Genomic DNA, 22,998 nt, shown 5'->3' with positions numbered 1-22,998 from the left:
GTGTGCTGACACAGAGATACTGTGCTTACTGTGAAAGCACTCATGCAGAATTTTTCTTAAATACCCACAGAAGGCACATCTGGACTGTATGTAGTGCAGAGGACTGGGCACAGCTCCAGGGTCTACCTACTCGCTGAAGCTTGGTCCTGCTTATAAATATCAGCCTATGCCTATGACAGGCATGGGTTGGGGAGATTAATCTCCTGTGTGCTTTCATAGTAAACCACTTTCATGGTTCTTCTACAGTGATGTTTGGCCAGTCCTTTCTTCTCTTCTCTGCTATTTGTCTATGCTAGTAGGAGTTAGCTTTGCTGAACCTTCCTTTCCTTTTTTCTCAGCATGGTTTTGGATGATGCTGTAAATGAAATGCCCTTTGGTATTTTTCATCCTCGTCAGCTTTTGGTTAGTGGGAGAACTGTGGCAGGATGGGAAGTGGTGTGGGGAAAAAATTAAAATAGTTGTGTGTGGGGAGGCAAAAGGGCATAATCAAGGTAAAAACAGAGATAAGAAATGCATATAGACTAAAGAAATTATATAGAGAGCTCCTATCTGTTAATAAATTTTGCAGGAAAACAGAAGAAAAAAAAAAAAGACAATTGTTATATTCTAATCATTGTTTGAGGGTAGTGAGATACTGGAACAGGTTGCCCAGAGAAATTATGGATGTCCCATCTCTGAAAGTGTTCAAGGCCAGATTGGATGAGGCTTTGAGCAACCTTGTCTAGTGGGAGGTGTCCCCGCCCATGGTAGGGGTTGAAAATAGATGATCTTCAGGGTCTTTTCCAACCCAAATCATTCTGTGGTTCTATAATATGTGGTACTAGCTTTCTCATTAGTTACCACAAGTATTGCTGTGCCTGAACTTACACCCCCATGTCACAGTGCTTCAGTCTTGACAGCTGGTCGAAATAGTTCTCCATTCAAGCTTACATGGACAGTAAAAAAGATATTAAAGCTTTTAGAGGAACTGATTTGCCAATTATTATTTACAGTACTATGTACCTCTGTTGTCTCTTTAAATTTGCTATCTGTTCTATTTCTTTAGAGCTACCTTCTACCTATGAAATCAGCTAATACCGCTTGAACACCACTCAAGTGTTGTGTTTCCAGTTGTCTACTTAGGGTTGTCAGACTTGCAAATACAATTTTTTATGAACTTATATTTTAGTCTAAGAAATATATGTATTATTTTAAGAGGATAGAGTGCTGTGAAAGTAATTGTGCCTTCTTTCTCAAGGCTTTGTAGTCTCACTGTAGACAGTACCAGCTTTATGTAGTATTTCTTAAAAGTGAACAAGTAGCTCACTTCTATATTCTGCCTTGCTACTGGTAAGATTTGTGGTGATGTTCTTGTGGTATGGCAGTTGTTGCAGGGTTTTTCTGCATTTCTGTTATGTTTTCCTTGCTTCAGTGCAAGTAACTCCAGGTTAAAATTTTGAAACCTTTCAAAACCAAATCTTGAGTCACAATATCTGTGTTCTTAGGTCACATGCAGTTAAATTGTGAAGTACATAGAAATATGCAATTTCAGATAAAATTTTCAAACCCTTTTCTTTCAGTGATTACAAACATTCAGTCTCCTACCTCTTCTTCAGTCTCTCTGCAATGAAAGTAATAAAAGGTTGGAAACTGGTCTGTTTAAGATGGATTTTATTTTAATTGTACTTTTAATTAACAGTGAGATTCAGAGTCAAAGCTACTACTGAATTATCAGTTTTAAAAATTCCTTATAAATTATATGAGTGCACTGTTGCAGAAGTATCTAAAAATGTCTATGTGCATATAAATGGAAGGGTATACATCCCTGTGTGTATATGCATGAATAAAGTGGAATGTCTTCCTGACACTGTATTTTCTGTGTTTTTCTTTTACCCAGTGAAGGAAGGGTTTGTTTCTCTGTTTTGCTGGTTTTTACTGTTATAAGACCCCACTTTTATGTTTTCAGTAAATAATAATTTGCTGCTGTTTTTTGGTATTTTAGGATTTGTTGAATAAGCTGCAGAAGGCAGATCAGAAAGCATTTCTGGTTACTGATTTTGCAACAAGAAAATACAATGAAATGGCTGGCCATTTGAATTGTCTTTCTTCTGCTCTAAAAGGGCTGCAGATGAGGGCTGCAGTTTGAATTTGATTGACATGAGGTGATGTTTATGTTATGACAGTTATGAAAATGTGCAGCTGTTCATAAAGATATAGAAACTGAAATCTGGTCTTAGAAAATTCTACCTGATCTTACTATCTATTCCATTTGTTCCCATGCTTTTGGAGTATCCATTTTCCTTTCAGCACACCTTTTTCACTTTTTAGTTTTGCGTTTGTACGCTGATAATATATAAATGAATGAGATTAATTCATGCCAAACTGACAATCAAAAAGTCATATTCCTTGGGAAAAGTTCCCCACTGTGTTTAGAAATGATAGCTAAGGAAAGAATTGTCTTAAATCATTTCTCCATTATGAATTTTTTATAAATAACAGTATTATGAAACCCCTAAAGAGGAGCAACAGAGGTCAACTGTAAAATAGCAAGCTAGAATAAGACTTACTTAACATAAAATTTCAATACAGACCAGTAATTGTAGGGTACTGCCTGTTGTTGAAATCATCTAAGTTTAGTTGACGTGGTTTTCCCATGTCAGAGGGCATTGCATCTTTAGAAATCTTAAGTATGAAGTAGAGAGCAAAATCCATTCACCTGTGTTCTTAAGTAAACATTTTAATTGCAGGATATGCTACTTGTTTAAAGCATTTCCTCGACACGTTGCCTTCCTAAATTCAATACTGAGTGAAATATAATGAAGGACATAGGTTTGATTCCAAACAGTTTTGCCAAAGAGAGCAATGCAAAAATCCAGTGTTTATATAAAATTCCTTTATCCCTAGTGGTATATCACAGGAAATTATATAGGAACCTGGTACACTGTGTGTCTTAAACATGTGGCATAATAATAAGCAAGTAGGTGAAACCTTCCAGACAATACAATGTCAACCTAAGGAGCAGCACTTAGATCTCTGTTACAGCTTAGTGTGCATGTAGTCAATCTTACTTTCTTGGGTTTGGGGAGATTTTTTGTTGTCTTCCTCTTCCACCCCTCAAGTATAACTGTTTACTGAGGCAAGTATAGGGGCTTTATTCCTGTTGTTAATCTGGTTTTTAGTGAAATTGTGTACTGTGAATTCTACAGCCTGCCTTTCAGACCTTCATAACACTATTATTATTGATTTACTGGAGTCATCAGCAAATGTTATTTACCTCTTCCCTGTTGTTTTCTTCTTAACCTAGACAATGTAAGGAGTACTTATCAGAAGGCTAAACTTCTGTTTTGCAAGAGAGTATGGAAGCTGTGCTTTTGTAAATTTGTGTGCAAATTCTTTTTCTGTTAATATTTTTTATCAACAGGGATGGGCTCCTCTGCACTGTTGTTCTTTCAGCTGAAAAAGTCTGTGATGTGCCTCTGATACAACATGATACTGTGATGTCATAGAACAGCAAATGTGTGTCCTGTTATTTAGAGCAAAATTCTTTGTGAGCTCAGAGTTAACTGTTCCAAGCACTTTCTATAATTCTCTAATTTTTATCTTTTTACCTTTTTATCTATGAACTGATAGCTTTGAAGATTCACAAGAGTCATATTATGGTTTGCCTTTCCCTTTTTCATCTCCCATTCACCCCATGAAGCTCTCTGCAGGGGCACATTTCAAACTTGATATACTCACAGTGTTCTCTTCCATCATGGTATGTGCACAGGTCACCTTGCTGGGTCCTCTGAGAACAAGGTTTCATAACCATCCACTGTGTGGAAAGATTTTTGGTAACTTGCTTTTGCTTCTGTCAGGCCCTTTCTTGACAAATTCTATTTCAGACAAATTCAGAGATCATTGTTCGATTTTCTTAGACTGAGAAAACCATAGATTTGGATTTTGTCTACTGGAGGCAGTACAGTAATAGAGAACTCAGGGAGTGGGTGTTGCCAGTTGTTACACAGCTGTTAACCAGGGGTTAATATTTTGGTGAACAGGTATCTTTACATGTGTTTTCTATTACTGCCATGTATTTCTTCCTGAGAAGTGTTACCTAAATTGTATTAGCACTTCAAGTAGCACCAGAAAATCTGTTTATTAATGTAGGAACTGAATTAGATATATTATCCATACCTCATAATGCTTAACTAAGAAAGAAGTTTACTTATGGGAAAATGTACTTAACCAAAAATCACAAAGTTTCTTTCCTTTTTTAAAACCAGTATTTAAGGAATACGTTTGGATGAATGACTTGGATAAGTGCTGCAGTTTTCTTATGAGCAATTTGCTCACCTGATTTGGCTTGTTACAAAATACTGTTTACATGGAGTGGTAAGACAGCCTTACCAGTGGTAAAAGCTCATTTCTTTTCCATTTTCCTCAGTTAGCATGCTTATGTGAGACCATGTGTACCATTTCGTGCTTTCTTAACAAAAAACTTTTGCTATTCAGAAGGATTACAAGGAAACTGAGGAAGAAGGCAGAAATAGTTCATGTTTCTGAGGTTTTAAGTAAAGTTAGCAGCCTGTTTAATAAGCAGTAAGTAACAGAAATTTAATGGATGGATATACTGGATTCTTACAGTAAAATTTCTTGCAGGATGCTAGTTACGTCATGAATTTCAAAAGGAAAGAGAAGGAACAGATGCTAGAGTTTTAGATCATCCTGTGTGAAATAGTATTATAAATTCTGGTTTGAAAAGCCACTACACTGGCTACCCTTACACTGTGGGCCAGCTTTCTTCTGTTTTTGTGTGAGACATCTGGCATCACACTTGATGTACTTACTTAGGATCACACTGGAATGCGTTTTGGTCACATGGTATGAAGAAAATACTAAGTGGTTGAGAAATAATGCATTAATAAAGTAACTTTTGAAGTAACAGTTCTGAATGCCTTACATCTAAGGTCTTAGTTGTGATAGCAAATAAATCAGATTCTCAGTCTAAGTTAGCCTGTATTCGTAATTCTGACATCCTCTGGTACCACTTCTGACAGTGTAGTTTGGTAATGGATTATTCTTTCCCCTCAAGTGGATCATAATAGTGTGGCTTCATTCAGCAATATGTAAGATCAGTAATTTACAAAATATGGAATCTCCAAAAGCGTTTTACAAATCAATTTAATTAAAATTGATAATGTAAGATGTTTCGTCTGTGCTCCATTAAATACCCATCTATCTGTACACTGAGCTGTTCTCTTACCAATTCAGATTTTCTGTATGAGTATTTCTTGAGTTGACCTTGAAAGCTGCATTTTACAAGAGAATGTAACAATACAAACTTGTTCAGAGTTGAAAATATTATAACACAGTCTTTAGCAAAAATGCTGTTAAATCTTTAGATTACTTTTGTTCTATATTTCAGATTTTCCAAAGCTTTGCTTATGGACAAAAGTTTCCTTTTTTTACCTTTGCCTTAGAAATACTGTTGAGTGCAGCAGTAGGTGCGTGGTTCATGGGATAGCAGTAAATTAAGGCTATGATCTCCAAAAGAACTGTACCAAACCAGCTGATTTTAGACACTGCTTAATTTTTTTTGCAAGATAGACAATGAAAGATGGAGTTAGAACGTGGTCACCAGAGGGGTTGTAGAGATGGAACCAGCTGCAGGTCATATTTGCTTCTGTAGGTTTGCAGTACAGGTTCTTAAGTTCGCAGTGTGCCTACAAAGCAATTTTTCTGTTGTGGTGTGATACAGAATTACTCTTGTATTCTTTACATGTTCCTTTTCATTGTTGTTCACCCCTCGCACTCTGACTGTGCCTCTTCACTTGAGTCATACTAGGTACATAAGTAGCATGTGTCAAGATACATACATAAAACATTTCACATCTCTTATTACTGGTTGAGTAACTTTTCATGCTTCTCTTACTAAATTTTCAAAGGCAGTTTTGTTTTCTTAATCCCTGTTCCACTTATGATGATGCATGAAACTCCTCTGTACATCTGTTACAGAAACACAGCAGTCACATAAGCCATGGGGAACAGTTTGCAGTGGCAAAAGAGAACTTATGTAGATATGTGACTTACTCTGTAGGTCTTAATTAGTGAGTTCTGTGATTAAAATTTTGTGAACCTTTAAAAAATGTCTAGAAGCAATGACTCACTGTATATAGCATTTACATCTTTGATATGCAAGCCTGTTAAAAACAGGTGCAGAAATCTTTCTAAAAAGCTTCTGAGTCCTATTTTTGAGAAAAGATGGGGCAAGAGGCCAGGTTGAATGGGGCTTTGAGCAGCCTGGTCTAGTGGAAAGTGTGCTTGCCAGTGGCAGGGGGATTGAAACTAGATGATCTTTCAGGTCCCTTCCAGCCATTCTGATTCTAAGAGGTGGCTTGAGAGAGAAATCTGCTTAGAATATGTCTGAAGTAAGCAAATAGATTGAAATACTGGGACTGCAGCAAGGCCTGTTTCCACGTTATGCTACCTCTGATTCATTCTTGATAGTAGCATTTAGTTTATGTTCAGTAGTATTGTCTATCAGGATACGCAATTGTCTGAAAGCAGGGTGTTGCACACACTAGAATTCTCTAAAGCTCCTGAGAACTACCCTTGAAATCAGTCAGGATGCTCATAAGCCTAGAGGATTTGGTCTTTGGTAAATACTGTGCTAAAGATGAAGTAAACTAACATGAAAAGGAAGGAATTTCTTTTTCTCCCCAAATACTGTTTAAAATTCTTTCCCTGTTCTTTGATGTTTTCAATAAACGAGAAGATACAAAAAATACATCATCTTTATGAAGAGTAAGCCTCACAGTATAATCTACTAACTCTTCGTGGAAGAGCTAACATTGATGGAGTAAAACTCAGACTAAAAGTCATAGTTAGAGCAATGGAAAGTTCTCTGCGCAGCATAATGGACTCAGACCTTTACACAAAGCTATGATACTTGTAGAAAAAAGAAACAAAATATTTTTTAATGTATTTTAAGTTCCCAGAGGACTTGATATATTGTTATATCTAATATGTCTATTGTAGTATTTTCCTCCTTCATTGTACTGCTTTTATGTTTTATTTCCTTTGACTCATGTTAGTTTCTGTTTTGTTTTGGTTTTTTCTTCTGTAGTATAGTGGCCCTTCATACCAGCTTTACATGGAAAAGGTTTACATAGATGTGGTTTTTCATGCCCCAGTTCTATAACTTCTGCAAGCACGCTTTTAAGACCAGTAATGTAATCTTTCTTCTGCATTGATTGTAAAATATGCAGAATTATAAAAGTTAGGTCTAATGTTGTAGCTGCAACCTGCGTAAACTTCCGTTGTTTTAATCCTTTGATTTAATTAGTTTATAAAAATCTTTAATGAAACATTGTACTTCTGTGTGCAGCTTGGTTTTGAAAATTTGAATTAGGTGCCCCTTTTTCTTCTTGATTGTCGTTACATGTGTGTTTACCTATTGAAAACGTTTTACAATATGTGGCGTTATACCTGAGAAAAAGTTTGCTTTTTTAATTTTCATTAGGAGAATAAAAAGATATGAAGATTAAATGAACTTTGTGTTATACACACTAGTGCAAAATTCCTTGTATAATGTAGACAAATCATAAACTGATCATTATAGCAATCACATTTAATAAAATTAATTATGTTTTTAGGTTCCATGGTTCCTTTCTCCATGCGAATTTTACATGCCGAGCTTCCTCAGTACCTGGGTAATCCACAGGAATCACTTGACAGACTGCATAGTATGAAGATAATCTGCACCAAGGTATCAGCTTCTCTATGCACTAACATTTCTTAATGTTTAAGAAATATATTTTATTGTCCTGATGAAGAACATTAAGTTTCAACAATGAAATTTTTTATGCCATCTTGATACAAATTAGGAGCTCACTAAGAGCTCTTCAGTTTTAGGATACAGTCTCTTTTCTGTGGTAGCTCTGACTAAAATAAGTAGAACGGTGGACAAAACAGTTCTCTTGCTTTTGTGCTCTTGCCAGACAAAGCATGGAGGACACTAAGCAGATGGTGTAAGGGCAAGTAGGAGAGCTTTATTGCTTCACTGAGCTATGTCCAGCTAGCTCAAAACACAGTTGTTAATGATCTTGATCCTTCAGAAATAGTTTGAATATCTGGTTTTGGAAACAACAGTCATTTGGAAATATAAATACAACCTGCTGAGGTTTGTTCTGCAAGTTGTTTTGTTTTGTTTTGTCAAGTGCTATAATACGAAATTTTGGTGTGAATTACAACATGGGGTTTGTTAGTGCTGAAATTGGAGTGATGGCATTATGAGCACTAACCTTATCCACTAAACCCACTACCCTTTTTGTTAAGCATTCACACTTAAATGTTTTTTTCTGAAATCTTTTCTGAATTGTCAAACGCAACAGTGGCTTTGAATGTTATAATGAGGTAAACTCCAGAGGAAATGCAGTGTTATTGTTTTATCTGTAACACTTAAAAGTTCAAAACCAGAAAGACAAATAAATACATGATTTATTTTCAGTCTTCCCTGCAATTGTCATGTATTTGCTCCTGAAATTAACTTGGATAACAGAAGTAAAGGGATTTGATAATTGACAATCTTATAGTTGTAATGGTCTTAAGTGTATAAAATCAACTTGCTTCTAGCACAGTAGTTACTAGGATAACCAAATGTTTATAGTAAAAAAAGAAAACATTTCTTTGTATTATGAGGGGAAAAGATTAAAGGTTTAGGTAATAAGAGATGAGTGTGGCATTTTTTATGGAGTTGGAAAGAAGTGATTTGGAAGCAGTCAAGATGTATTTAATTTGGACAAGAAGTGCTACTTCTTAGCATTTTACGAATGTTGTTACCTGTTTGTGACCGTCTAATGATACTACTGGCAGATTCTTCTCTCCAGCCTTTGCCTTCATAAACAGTTGTCCTCAATTTGAAGTATTTTTTTTCTTCTAGGAAATGCCATACTCTGTTGCAGGGTTTCACAGTACTTCTGTTGACATTTGCCTGCCCTGGTCTGCAGCACATCAACCATTTCATATCTTGGTTTTATGCAGTCTGTAACAAGTGCTGCATTGTCTCCCTTCAGTCATGCACGGGCCACTACATTCCATAAACTTAAATGGAACTTAGATAAAGGAATGGAAAAAGAGGAAATTAACTGCCCCATTCCCCTTTGCAAGACTTTTAAGTCACCTGTAACCTTGAAGTGGCTTTGTCTGCACTCTTTTCCTTAAGTGCAGAACCTTAGAACATACCCAGTGTACTAAGGAAGTTTTTAAACTATAATACAAGATTTTTTTTATTTTTTTTTAACATGAACTGGGCTGATTTTGTTGAAATAAAGAAAACAGGATGTGCTGAAGAAGATGAAACAGACAAAAGGAGATTTACAAATTAATATATACATATTCCCCTTCCTGATGAGTTGTCAAGCAGATCTGTTTACTGATATTCTCACTCCATCAACTGCTAGTGGCCTAGGTCACTACAAGTTCTGTGTGATCCCTGGTGTCCTTGTGGAAAGCTTCTTTGAGGCTGGCTGAACGTTTTTCATTAGCTCTTCCAAGGAGTGTCCTGTTTGCTTGCTGTCAGTTCGTGGGATGCCATCTCTTTCTCTCTGCCTTCCTGTGTCTGAGTTTCCAAAGTTTCTTTCAGGTTAGTGTGTTCAGTTTTGGACAGAAAGAGGACCAGCTCCCTTTGCTTCTAACAGCTTCCACTACAGCCAGGATCCAGTAGCTACGGCAAGCTATTGTCTGTGCTGATGGATGCTCATTTTTAAAGTACAGTACATAGAAAACTACAGTTGAACAAATAAAACATACCATCCTTCTCAAGGGAATATTTCTGATCAGTTATTCTAGGCACCTCACTGCAGATTACTTTGTCTGTTTGCATTCAATTAAATAACCACTCTTTTAAAGCAATTCAAAGACAGCTGTAGAAACTAGAATGTGAAGAAGGACAGACTGTAAAGATAAATATGTTTTAAAAGAGGGTTGTAAATTGGTGATAACCATTTGGGGTTATGGTTGGCTGACAGAAAACGTTGTATAGCTATGTTTTGATTTTTGCACAGAATGCTATTTGTCTAATAATCTTGATTTCACCTGGAATGTTCAAGAATAAAGTTTAGAATACTTATGAAAACCTATGGCATAACTAAGAAAATAACATAAAGGATCTACACTCATTAGTCTTAATATTTGTATATGACACTTGGGAACCATTGGGGTTATAACAGAATTAATTGGGGCGCTTTCAACCAAAAGCCTCTGGTGTTTTACATCCTTATTTTAGAAAGTGAAAAAATAATCTTTGGTCATCTGTATTTACAGAAGGGCATAGGAATAGTCATTATGTAAATGAGATGATCTTGGAGTCGTAGAAGCTGGAAGAGAGAAAAGACCTATTAGCTTACCTAGTCTGTCTCTCTGCAACACAAGGTTGTTTTCTAGTTTTTAATGAGCCACCCTATGGAGCTGAGGCCGCGTCCCCTGGGAGGCTATACAAGACTAATGCTAATGCATTCTTACCATATGAAAATTTGTCTTTCTGTTTCATTTCTCTTCCTTACTGTTGTTGTGGGGTTTTCTTTCCCTGTCTGACAATTCCTTTTAACCTGGTAAATTTCTCTCTTGCTTTTTGTTGTATGCATTCTACAGACGCTTGTCAGCATTGGATTAGCCACTCAAAGACCTAACCATATTTACTTTGTCCCTATTTTGGTAATTAATTCTCTTCCGCCCCATCTACTTACGTATTTCTGGTACCTGAAGCAGGTTTGGTGTTTGAGTGCAAAAACATAATTTTCCTTTTCCCTGTATATTTCCACTGTTCTCCTGCGTGAGTAGTTATGTTCTTCCCTGGCCCTTGCATAGATGCTCTTCATATCTCTTGGACTTCTGATTTATATACAGATTGATGAAATTTTGAGTGTCTTAGCTACTGATTTAGAATCATAGAATCGTTAGGGTTGGAAAGGACCTTAAGATCATCTAGTTCCAACCCCCCTGCCATGGGCAGGGACACCTTACGCTAAATCATATCACCCAAGTCCTCGTCCAACCTGGTCTTGAACACTGCCAGGGATGGAGCATTCACAACCTCCCTGGGCAACCCATTCCAGTGCCTCACCACCCTAACAGGAAAGAATTTCCTTCGTATATCCAATCTAGACTTCCCCTGTTTAAGTTTTAACCCATTACCCCTTGTCCTGTCACTACAGTCCCTAATGAAGAGTCCGTCCCCAGCATCCCTATAGGCCCCCTTCAGATACTGGAAGGCTGCTATGAGGTCTCCACGCCGCCTTCTCTTCTCCAGGCTGAACAGCCCCAACTTCCTCAGCCTGTCTTCATACAGGAGGTGCTCCAGTCCCCTGATCATCCTCGTGGCCCTTCTCTGGACTTGTTCCAACAGTTCCATGTCCTTTTTATGTTGAGGACACCAGAACTGCACACAATACTCCAGGTGAGGTCTCACAAGAGCAGAGTAGAGGGGCAGGATCACCTACTTGAACCTGCTGGTCATGCTCCTTTTGATGCAGCCCAGGATACGGTTGGCTTTCTGGGCTGCAAGCGCACACTGAAGCCGGCTCATGTTCATTTTCTCATCAACCAACACCCCCAAGTCCTTCTCCACAGGGCTGCTCTGAATCTCTTCTCTGCCCAACCTGTAGCTGTGCCTGGGATTGCTCCGACCCAGGTGTAGGACCTTGCACTTGGCATGGTTAAACTTCATGAGGTTGGCATCAGCCCACCTCACAAGTGTGTCAAGGTCCTTCTGGATGGCATTCCTTCCCTCCAGTGTATCAACCGAACCACACAGCTTGGTGTCATCGGCAAACTTGGTGAGGGCGCACTCAATCCCACTGTCCATGTCAGTAACAAAGATGTTAAACAAGACCAGTCCCAGCACCGATCCCTGAGGGACGCCACTCATTACTGGCCTCCAGATTTGTTTGGGTTTTAATTTTTACTCAGCTTCCAGTTCTGGCTCAGTAGCTAAGGTCACTTAAGTCTTCTGTTTCTTATACATTACTTCAGTCTACGGGGTATTTGTCCTGATGTCTTGTTTGATGAGTTTGTAGAAATGATGATCCTGCACCAGTCTGATTACCCAAAAGCCACAACTGCAGAAGCACCAGAATGGGTTATTTTGAGTAAGAAGCTAATGCTGGTGAAAAGCTGTGGAAGAAAAGTAAAGCATTGAAGAGAGATATGTAAGGATAGGAAACTAGGAGAGAAAATGGTGGTGTGCATAGGTTAGTAATTAAAGTATACAGGTGATTGATAGGGAACGAAACAGAGGACTCGAAGTAATACTAGCTGGTGAAACTAATGAGTGTGTACTTCCAATACTCAAAACAAGAGAAAACCTAGGCTACACGTAAAACTGATATTTAAAGTAGATGATAGAAGTGTTCAGTCATTTCTCTTTGTAACTGAACGAGGATGTTTAGAGCTATCCCGTGTGATACTGCTAGAATAAAGAGTTTGCCTTCTGTAGAAAAGTAGGATGAGGGGATTTGCTAAAATTAGTTATTTCGTGTCAACTAACCCACATAGCTTACACTGAGGAGCTACCTGAATCATTAATGTTATTATTAAGCAATACTTGGAAAACTGGTGAAATGCCCAAATGCTGAAAATCTGCAGATGATGTTCCTGTACTTAGGAAGGGCAAGAGGAGATGAACCTAGGGAATAGAACAATTAGCCTCGAATCAGCACCAAGTTCTGTTTTAATTGCATTGATCTTGAGGTGATGGCTAGATATAGCCAAGTAATGTTACAGAATGGTTAATGTAATACTCTAATTGTATGCTAATATCTAATTCTTTCTTTTTTGATGTTAGTGAGCACGTTTTAAGATAAATACATTGTCTTTTTAAATAGAGCAGTATGTCTTTTGATGAAGATACCTCATCGTGTTTAGACCATTTAAAGAGTAAGAATTTCAAGCCTTGCTGAGAATGGAAAGTGATCATTAGATGTTTTCCCATGGAAGAGAAATGATTTTCCAGGGGAAGATCATTTGGTTTAGACTGGACAGAAAACAGACAATAAGGTGGTTTTGGTTTGTGGGAAAGCAGAATGTTTTGTTTTTTTTTTGTCTGACAAGGTGACTCATTATACACTAAGCATTTAACACCGAAACGTAGTGCTTTTGGTTCCTAAGTGATTTAAAAGTGGCTACACTGCTTTTGAAAGTGGGACTGAGATTCAGTCTTGCAGGTGTGTGCCACTGTGGTCTTATAAATTGCCACCTATCAACTAAGCTGCAGTAACTACTGGTGTACGCTTACAGCCTCTCAAAATCTGAGGTAAGGCAATGTAGCCTAGCCCTCTGTGAACAAGGTTCACACTAAATCATATTGCCTTGTATTTGTCATGGGCTAACAATTCTTACTGGGAAAATTACACTGGCTCAGCTGGCATGTGGTAACTGCTGTCATTTCATCATGTGTCTCTCCTTGTTCTTAAGTTCCTTGTAGCTAAATTTATGGCACCTAACTTCATGCTTTCACTCTCATCTGTGACAAGAGCTTGGTATCTTGTAGAGCAATTCCTTCCTCCTTAAGATGACTAAAATAGGTGACATGAACTGGCTTCCTGGAGGTACCAATTGCTCTTCATTGGCTGTAAAAGGCAGCAAAATGTCTGGCTGAGCCCAGATTAATTCTACGTGTCTTTGCTTTGGGGGATTTCCTGTGTTGTTTTTAAATGTTTGCTTACAAAGCTCTGAGCACAATTTGAATGCTTGACTGGTGTAAGAAAAAACTTCTTATACTGACAAGAAGCTGAGAGCTCTGTATTTGGAAGTGCACTCAGTCCCTGGAAAAAGCAGCCTTGTATTTCCCTCATCAGCTAACCACGGCGGCTGATGAAAGAGCAAGTGGCCTTAATGGGTTTTTTCAAGGATATCTCAAGCATTGTTCTACAACCAAAGTTATAAATCTGTAACAGGAAAAGTGGGAATCCGAAAACAAATTTGGAAATATTGTAATGGGATTAAAAAAAAAAAAGGAAAGTCAACTTGCATTTCAAATGGAATCTTACCTACAAATTTTAAAGTGTTTAAAACACAAGCTTCATTAAGTATACATTTTTGTTCTCCCAATAAAACAACAAATGTTTCATTCACTCAACAATTTACTTGATTTAAAATCTATGCTAGATAAAAAGAAGCAATAAAACCCAAGCTTTGAGAAGGAAATTGCAGTAAGAACTAAGAGGCGTTATTAAGGACAGAAGGACTAAACTAGAGCCTCTGCTTAGGGTGGGGGAATCAAGAGGCAGTGGCTTTCTAAAAAAAATCAGATTGACTTTCTTTGTGGACATTAACATTCATTCTCTGGTGAAGCACATTTCATGTTTTGCTTAACAAAATATGTGTGTTCCTAGAGTGTGCTGACATTCAATGTTCTGTTAGTATCATAAACCTGAGCTCTAACATCCTTCTCCCGTACAATGGCTTTCTTACTTTGTGCAATTGATCTAGCTACGGTAATAGTAATTTGGAACTATACCTAGGTGAAGCATTCCTGCCTGAATTGGTTTGCATATAGACTGTCAATTGTGGATAATTTGCATTAAATGTATAGTGCTGTTTAAACTCATGTCAATTACATCGAAAAATTTACTACAGATACTAGAAAATTTGGAACAAGGCTTAGCTGAAGATGGAAGCATGATTAACATTACACAGGACAACAGACAAGGTAGGTATTCTTGAAACATTTTTTTCACAGACAGTGTGTTTTTATTGCTTGCTTAAGTATGCCAGAAGTTTTCACAAGACTGACCCAGAGTTGTTAAAAACAGTATTTTTGGAATCTCGTAGGCTGCTCAGCCTCGCAAATAATAAACCTTGTACTTTTATTTGCTGAAATTAATTTCACAGTTTTGCCCTTGATCAAACTGGTCCACTATATCAGCTTTTTTTCTCAATTTAGAAGAAACAAAGAACATGGCTGCTATTCTTTAGGGATGAATATATAAGCGTATTGATGTCACAGCTAGATGGATGTTTTATCTTAAGCCTTGGCTGACTGGCTCCTCTCGGTCCTCATGTCTGAAATCACTGTTTTGGTTTTGGATTGTTTTTTCTTTTAAATTGAACTCCCATCATTCAAGGGCTACACTGGCTTAGGATGCTGCTACATCGATGGCTGAGTCTCACTAGCTGCGCGATAGACCCTTGAAACATCAAAGTCACTTTTTAGAATAAGAGATGATACAAATCTATGTTATCATTTTCATGATTTTACATGCAACTATGTTTTTTTTCTGTTCTTAGTCATTTAGCTTCAATAGTAGAGGATACATTACTGCATAAAAAATTGGACAAGAAGTGACATTCTGGGTTATATGAACCACTCATAGTGCCTACCTAGCAAGTTAAAAGCATCATACCAAGAAAATAAAACCCTTTCAGTTTCAGCTAACAATCTAAGGAATCTTACCAACTTCTTTCTAGGATAGCATTCACCTAGAGCCTGTGGGAAGCAAAAGTCTGGTGCTGAGATAACAAGAGGCCAAGTAGAGTTGTTAGCAGAGTTTAAAAAATAATAACAAACAATTCCCCAAAACAGTTCCTGTATGGAAGGGTGGTCTGCAAACTGACTGGATATAAAGCAGCTTTAATGTCTTATTGTATTTGACTTAATACACTAATCTAGATAAGTCCTAAAAAAAACCCAGATGAACGCACATATGAGCAGCATATATCATAAAAGCATAATATGCAAGTATAGTCAAATTAATACATTTACTACTCGAAAGGGTTAGGAAAAAGAGATACAGTCGGATACTAAAGATTTTTCTACAGTGCTCCAGGAGTTTCTGTTCTTCTCTCCTTTTATCTACTATTCTTCTTGCCTCTGTTCTCCTGCTTACACTTCCCTGTTATCTGTTCTTATTATCACCACATTCTTTTCTGTTTTACTCCCTATAAAACCAAGACACTGATCCCCCTTAAAGGTACAAGGACTTTTTCCTAGCTGTGTCATAATCCTGTGTCTTACAATCTGACTTGCTGCTGAGTTTCTGGCTCCTTGCTTTCCTCTCTGCTTCTGCTTTAGAGCTGTGATGAGCTCAGGGGGAGACATAGTTAGAAAAGCAGGAGCTAGTAGTTACCAAGGGACTATGCTGCTGAAAATTTGGAGGGATCTTCATATGTCTGCTGTGCAGCTGCCTGTAGGTTTAAGGCTGCCAAAAAGCCAATGGGTCCTTTGCAGAGACTGTTGACTGCTATTGTCTGTGGAGGTCAGCCAGGTCTGCTCCCTGTCTACTTCTTTGCTGTATTTGGAGCTCCAGAAAGCTGATAATGGATTTGGGTTTTTTTCATGTGAGACTAGCTGAAGCAAACTTTATTAACTTTATGTGAAGACAGCCTTAATTCATCATGGGGATTATGCTTAGCCTGTAATTTCCTTATAACTAGTGTAAGAAGGTACCATACCAAGTGACTTACCATGTACATTTCCTCTAGTCTGGAACATAGCACTCATCTGCCAGTTTTTCAACAGGCAGAGATTTAGCATTGCACCACTTGCATGGTAACACATTCTATAAGATGCTGGTTTTGCAGCTTCTCTGTGCACAGAGCTCCTACCAAAATGAATGGCAATGTGGAGTCCTTGATATATAACAAGGAAAAACAAGCGCTTGAAGTGGAAGTGTGACTGCCTGGACCTGCACAGTGGGTTTCAGGCATCTCAGTAACATACAATGATCTGCTGTTGGGTTTTTTATTTGTTTACTGCTTTGCCGGTTTTCTTTAACCCCTTTTCTGCCAGTGCCAAGAAGCCTCATCCCACATGGGTACAGAATTTCCACGCCAGGTTCATGTTTAGTTCATTGCACAGACTGAAGGCATCTGGTCCGTATGTCTTGTGGTCCTTTCTGAGAACTATAGCTGATCCTATTCCATTGTTAATAGGAAATCTAGATGTCTCCACTGCAGGAATCCATATCTAATTTGTTTTCACTTAATTCCTAGAAAGCTGAATGTGGTTACCACGCTGTCAGGACATGCAAAAAGGAGATGCATTAATATAAGTGAAATAATAAAGGAGAGTAATTACGTTCTGGTTTTATACACACACGCAAGAAAGGAAAAACAGAAATACGTCATAAAATATTTGCTCATGTTTTACAGCTTCCTCTCCTTTAATAGCAGTAATGATATGTGATCAAGGGGGAATTTCTGAAACAAAAGCTAGGAGTAATGAATGATTTTAAGCAGGGTAGATGAAATACTAGGTCCAGTCTTGGGCCCCACATTGTGCCCTTCTTCTCGCAAAGGTAATTTTGGAATATTCATGGGGGTTTTTTTGTTTCATTGTTGAAGAGGATTGAAGTAGTTTTTAGGAAGGCATTTCACCAAGCTCTCTTATTATTTGTAATGGCATTTATGTGTGCTGAAAGAATTATCTATGTGACCTGCCATGCTTTCAGCAGAGACTACATTATTGATACAAATGAGTGGTCTCAGTTATCACCATCTCATTGAAATAGTCTCTTCTCTCTTCCTCCCCTCCTTTCAAATCGTTACAGTGACCTTGACAGCTGATTGACTGAGATACATTCATTTTCCAAATGAACTAAATTAATAACCATAATGTTTATTTTTGAGGGTTAGAGGAATATTTCTAGCATTGATCTGTGGTACTGTAATGCAAGAGAAAATGAGCATCTGTGTGAACCGTTTTCTTCCAACCTTAGGAGTCTGTCTGCAAAGCAAGAGAGGGAAATCTGCTGCTGCAGCTTTTAATGCCTGCAAGCTCCAGGAGCGTGGGGAAAGCAGACAGGCTTGGCAGATTATTTCCAGCATTTCTCTAAGCCAGAGGCAAGCACAAACAGTCACAGACTCAGACAGTTCTCACCCTGCATGGTTTGGCTTTGAAATGGCATTTTAGCTGTGTTTGATTTTTGATTTTTATCACATTTAATGCTGTAGATTACATGTTTTTAAACTGATGCTCATTATCACTTGAATCTTTTCATGCACCTTTTGTTCTGATATTGGAAAATGTGTGGCTTCTTTTGGTGTTTAATATTTGGCCTGAGCTCAAAGCTGAGCTGTCTATTGCTCTGCATTGTTGCATCGTGTATGGTACCCAAGAGCTGCTTGAGCAGTTACCTTGGAGAGGTGAAGAATTTTCTATCTGGTGGTGCAGGGTGACCGAGAATTACAAATTCTAGGCAAAAACCCAGCGGTGTTAACGAGGGGGATCTTTCAAAATCGTAATTCACAGCACTAATAATTGATGGCAAGAAAGAAGCTCTAATTTATTTGTGCAAATTCACAAGCTGCTCTTATTTTGCAGCCTCTGTTCAGCTGTGGAGGTCACGTCTGGGCCGGGTGATGTACTCCATGGCAAACTGTCTGCTAATGATGAAGGTATGTGGGTGGCAGCAACTGCAGAGGTACCGTATATTCCAGAATAGATTGTCAGAGAAACTGCAAGACAGTTACTGGTGCATAGGTAAGGGAAGACTGCCTGACCGCATGTGAAGGTTTTGCTTAGTGAGGTATTAATTAGGCTTAATAATGTCTTATTTAATAGATAACTATTTGCAATAATGTTCTTTGGGAACATATCTGTACTTATTTCTCCCCAAATCATCCTGGAGAACATGCAATAACAATACAGAATTTGCATTTTTAAATTGGATTTTTCAAACACTTAACTAAATGCTGTAATTAAAAGCAATTATGTGCTGTGTCCTTTTCAAACTGTGCACTAGGAATGTTGCTCTGTTTTGAGGATTAATAATACTGTAGCCTTTGTATGTGATGAAGATCCTGGATATCTAAATGCATCCTCCCTTGTCAACCTACCTCAATTGTAAGTTACCTTCTTTCAAGTTTAAATCCTCACAGGAAGGGATGGGCAGAGGAGAAAGGAATAAAAGCAAAAGTAACTAGCTTCCACTGTTGTGGTTTTTTCCCTTGATACCTTCTTACTTTTTCAACCAATCCTACTGCATTTGGTGCAACACTCTTAGCTTCTCCTTGTATTCAGAAAGCAGAAATAAAACAACTTCTGTTCACCTCATGGTCAGGGAAGCAGGGAAACCACCATTCTTGCAGTGTACTGCTGTTAGCTTAACTGTATTTCACAAATCAATTAGCAGCAACAGCCTCGGAGCAAAGTTGTCAGCAGTATAATCTTCACAGGCCAAGATATGCAGTCCTTGCTTCCTGATCTTTGGTTGCCCAAGGTCATGCCAGACCCGACCCTCTGATGTTTACTGAGCTTCTTCCCAAATGTGGCTCCATTCTTAATAATACAATACCTCAAAAAGCATGCATTGTTTAGAAGAGATCCAGTTACCCAAATACTGCTTGGCATGAAATGGAACGTCCTTTTTATGAGAATTACAGAAAATGGAAATAGGTATTCATAATGATAGTGTGATGAGGACATTTCTGTCTGGAATAGAAATAATTGTCCATTAAAACAGGAGTTATTTTTAAGAACTAGTCAACGTTTGAGTTTTGAAGTAGGTACTTGACATAGGGTTTTTTTTAAGGAGCTTTGGTTTCAAAAAAAGCAGGAGTTTCCATCCCAAACGAAGTAGAAGATAGAAATAAGAAAATGCTGGTAATACTGTTTTTGTTTGGGATTTGTTGTTTTTTTTACTCTCTCTTAAGAATTTCACTTTACTTTTGGCTGTGAATTGTTTTTAACACTTTCAGTGTTTTTCTTCTTGTGTACACACAAATCCACGTGCATGCATAGTTCTTTTTTTTCTGGTTTGGTCCCGTTATTGTTATTCTAGTGATGGAAGAATATTTGGGAATACTGGTTATCACCATTTTGGAAATGGTACTCCAGAAATACTGCAGCTCAGGTACTTCTTAAGGCCAGTTGTATTTAGAGCCTATCAAGCAGCTGTTAAGTTAGAGATTTATGGTTAAACAGTAACTTCCAGGTGACCCACAACCACATATTAAACCATGACTACTTTCACCTGAAATTTGCATTTCAGTGCATTGGCCGTGGAGTTGCAAATGTCTCAGTTTTCAGAAATATCCCTATATGGAGTAGTAAAGTTTTTAAGAAAGATTTTCCAAACATTGTGTCATGATGTAAGCCCAGCTGGTAACTCAGAACTGTGCAGCAACTCTCTCACCCCTTCCACCTTCCACCCCTCTCTGGGCGTGATGGGGAGGAGAATCAAAAAAAATGTAAACCTCATGGGTTAAGAACAATAACTAAAGTCTTACATGAAACTACTGCTACTAATAATAATAGTAAGGGAAATAACAAGGGGAGAGAATATAAAACTAAAAGGGGAAAGGGAAAAAATAAACACAAGTGGTGCAAATTACAGCTGCTCACCACCCACTGACTGATATCCAGCCTGACCTGAGCAATGATCTGCCCTTCTGGGTTACTCCCCCACTTTTATATAGTGGGCATGACGTACTGGGGTACAGAATACCCCTCTGGCTAGTTTGGGTCAGGTGTCCTGGCTCTGCTTCCTCCTTGCTTCTTGTGTCCATCTTCACTGGCAGAGCATGAAAGACTGAAAAGTCCTTGATTGGGGTAAACATTACCTAGCAACAATTAAAATATCGGTGTGTTATCAGCATTGTTCTCAGACTAAAGTCAAAAACACAGCACTGCATCAGCTTATAAGAAGGAGGAAAAAATAACTGTTGAAATCAGGAGACATAGTCATGTTGCAGTTAAAATCAGAGTAGTACATGAAGTTACTTTTTCCACTTATGTGACAGATCCTTTGTGAGATAATTATATGGGTTGTTGTCCTGGGTTCAGCAGTTGCAGTCATTTTTCTCCTTGGTAGCTGGTGCAGTGCAGTGTTTTGACTTTCAACTCAGGAACAGAGCTGATAACAATGATGTTTTGGTTTGGCCAAGGACTTTGTGAGCCTCATGCTCTGCCAGGGAGGAGGGGAAGCCGGGAGGAAGCAGAGACAGGACACCTGACCCAAGCTAGCCAAAGAGGTATTCCATACCACAGCACGTCATGCCTGGGAGGTAACTGAGAGTTAGCCGGAAGGGCTGGGAGACTGCGGGGTTGGAGGAGGTATCGGTCAGTGCTTGGTCGGGCTGGGGGGGGGGCAGTTATCGGTTGGCTGGTGGTGAGATGTCGTATTCTCGTCCCTTGTTATTTCTCTTATCATTATTATTATTGGTGGTAGCAGCAGTGATTTGTGTTATACCTTAGTTACTAAACTGTTCTTCTCTCAACCCATGGAAGTTGCATTCTTTTCAATTCTCCTCTCTGTCCCTCCGGGAGTAAGGGGAGGGCAAGAAGGGGGGGAAGTGAGTGAACAAGCTGTCTCTCTGGTTTTAAACCATGACAGTTCTTTATAAGTTTCTTACAAGACCATTCTAACATGAAGCAATGCCATAATAATCTTCTCCACCTTCTAGAGTACTCAGTGTAAAACTGTTTCTTCAAATAGTTTTTAAACACAGTTCTGTTAATTCTCCAATGAACAATTATATTAATTGACCAGTTCCACTTTTTTTTGTCAATTGTGTAATACTTTAAAACCTGCATTTGTTCTTATTCAAGTATTTCAAGTGTATGTAATTTAGGAAGAAGAAAAATAAACCACCACAGATTTCATTCCACAAGTCAGCGCCATCTATTGCCATCTAGTGAACTTTTACAATATTGCAATATGGTCATAATTTGAACCCCAGATACTATTAGTTGAGTAGAATAGCTTGTGCTATTAGTAGATTGATAATAATAAATTATTAAAGTAAAACTATGTGACATCATTATAAGAATAGAAAAACTTATTATCTTACTTTTGCTAACCTCTTTCTTCGCACAGAAAACTTCAGAGGTATTTAATAGGGAGCGATCTTGTTAGGGTTGACTCTTGAAAATAAAAATAAAACCCAAACACTTTGATTAGCTGTTGGGTCTATAACTATTTAAATCTACTTCAGATATCCTCAACTCTAATTAGGTTTATTTCCTGTCATATCTCTTCTGTATTACTTATCTGACTCAAGGAATTCTGTTTATGTAGCACAATGATTTTTGTCTTTTAAATATGGCCTCATTAGCTTCATAGCTAAATATCTCATTAAATTAATGAGGAGGGGTATACTGTTTTGGAGGTAACCAGTTAGGCTTAATTAACCTTAATTAAAGGCACTTTTTTTTCGGTGTTGTCTTAACTTTTTCAGAACTTGCCTTTCATAAAAACAAAAGCATTAGAATTTATTTTAGTTTAGGTATAATGCAATTAAAACTCTGCAAAGAAGGAGGTAACAGCTTGTATTAGTGACAAAAGGGATGACGAAGAACTGTGATTTAAAGGAGAAAAACTGCATGAATCATCATGTCTTTTGCCTAACTGTGCTGCAGTACTGCTCTTTGGATTCGTAACACTGTGAATCTCTGCTTTCATAACCCTTCCACAAGTGCACTAGGTAGAGAGGCTGGATAAGTTATCCATGTCCTCTCTTCCAAAAAAAAATAGTATCTATGAACTCTGCACTTTGTATAAATAAAGCTGATTTTTAGTCTAGGGTTTATTGAACCTACTCTCTGCATTTGCACTTGATGGTCGTTTATGCTTATTTCTATGTATCTCACAATTAATATTTTAAGTACTTAAGGTGGTAGTGAGGGAAACATGAAAATGTATAATGCATGAAGGGGAAAGTACAGTTGTACTGTGGTGCATTAAATGAAAAACAAACCCCACTTGCCATTTTTGTGCAGGTAGATCCAATGGCTTACTAGAACTACCTTGGATTAGAATATTTAATATTAGCTCCAAATTTCATGATAATACAGATACTGAATTATAAAACAATAACAAAGAGGCCAACTCTCATACTGAATTGTATAACTTCAGTCATTTTTGCATGAACGTGTGGAAAATCTGAAGGCTCATAATCTTTGAAAATGAAAGACTATGACAGTGCATCAGCCCCACCTTTAAGTCTTCAGATCACAAACTGTAGTCATTGGGTTCTTTACTGGCAGTATTTAATGTCTTACTCCTCACAACCACAACTTGTATCAACCAAGACTTTGCC

At 37.9% G+C, this 22,998-nt stretch overlaps 1 protein-coding gene across 4 annotated transcripts in view; it reads left to right on the top strand.

Annotated features, from left to right (window-relative positions):
• Positions 1–22,998, top strand: part of TRAPPC12 (trafficking protein particle complex subunit 12) — a 55,553-nt gene that overhangs the window by 20,251 nt on the left and 12,304 nt on the right. For all 4 annotated transcript variants that reach the window (XM_062634598.1, XM_062634599.1, XM_062634596.1 and 1 more), the window contains 3 exons: positions 7,617–7,729; positions 14,596–14,668; positions 18,281–18,354. In XM_062634598.1, coding sequence (XP_062490582.1) covers positions 7,617–7,729; positions 14,596–14,668; positions 18,281–18,354 — 260 coding nt within the window. The remainder of the gene's footprint in view (positions 1–7,616; positions 7,730–14,595; positions 14,669–18,280; positions 18,355–22,998) is intronic.

Source organism: Pezoporus occidentalis, unplaced genomic scaffold (assembly GCF_034315485.1).
Source record: "Pezoporus occidentalis ecotype Australia unplaced genomic scaffold, CSIRO_AGI_Poc_V1 ctg43, whole genome shotgun sequence".
In the NCBI taxonomy this organism is placed as follows: Eukaryota; Metazoa; Chordata; class Aves; order Psittaciformes; family Psittacidae; genus Pezoporus; species Pezoporus occidentalis.
This window is presented reverse-complemented; position numbering and strand designations above follow the sequence as displayed.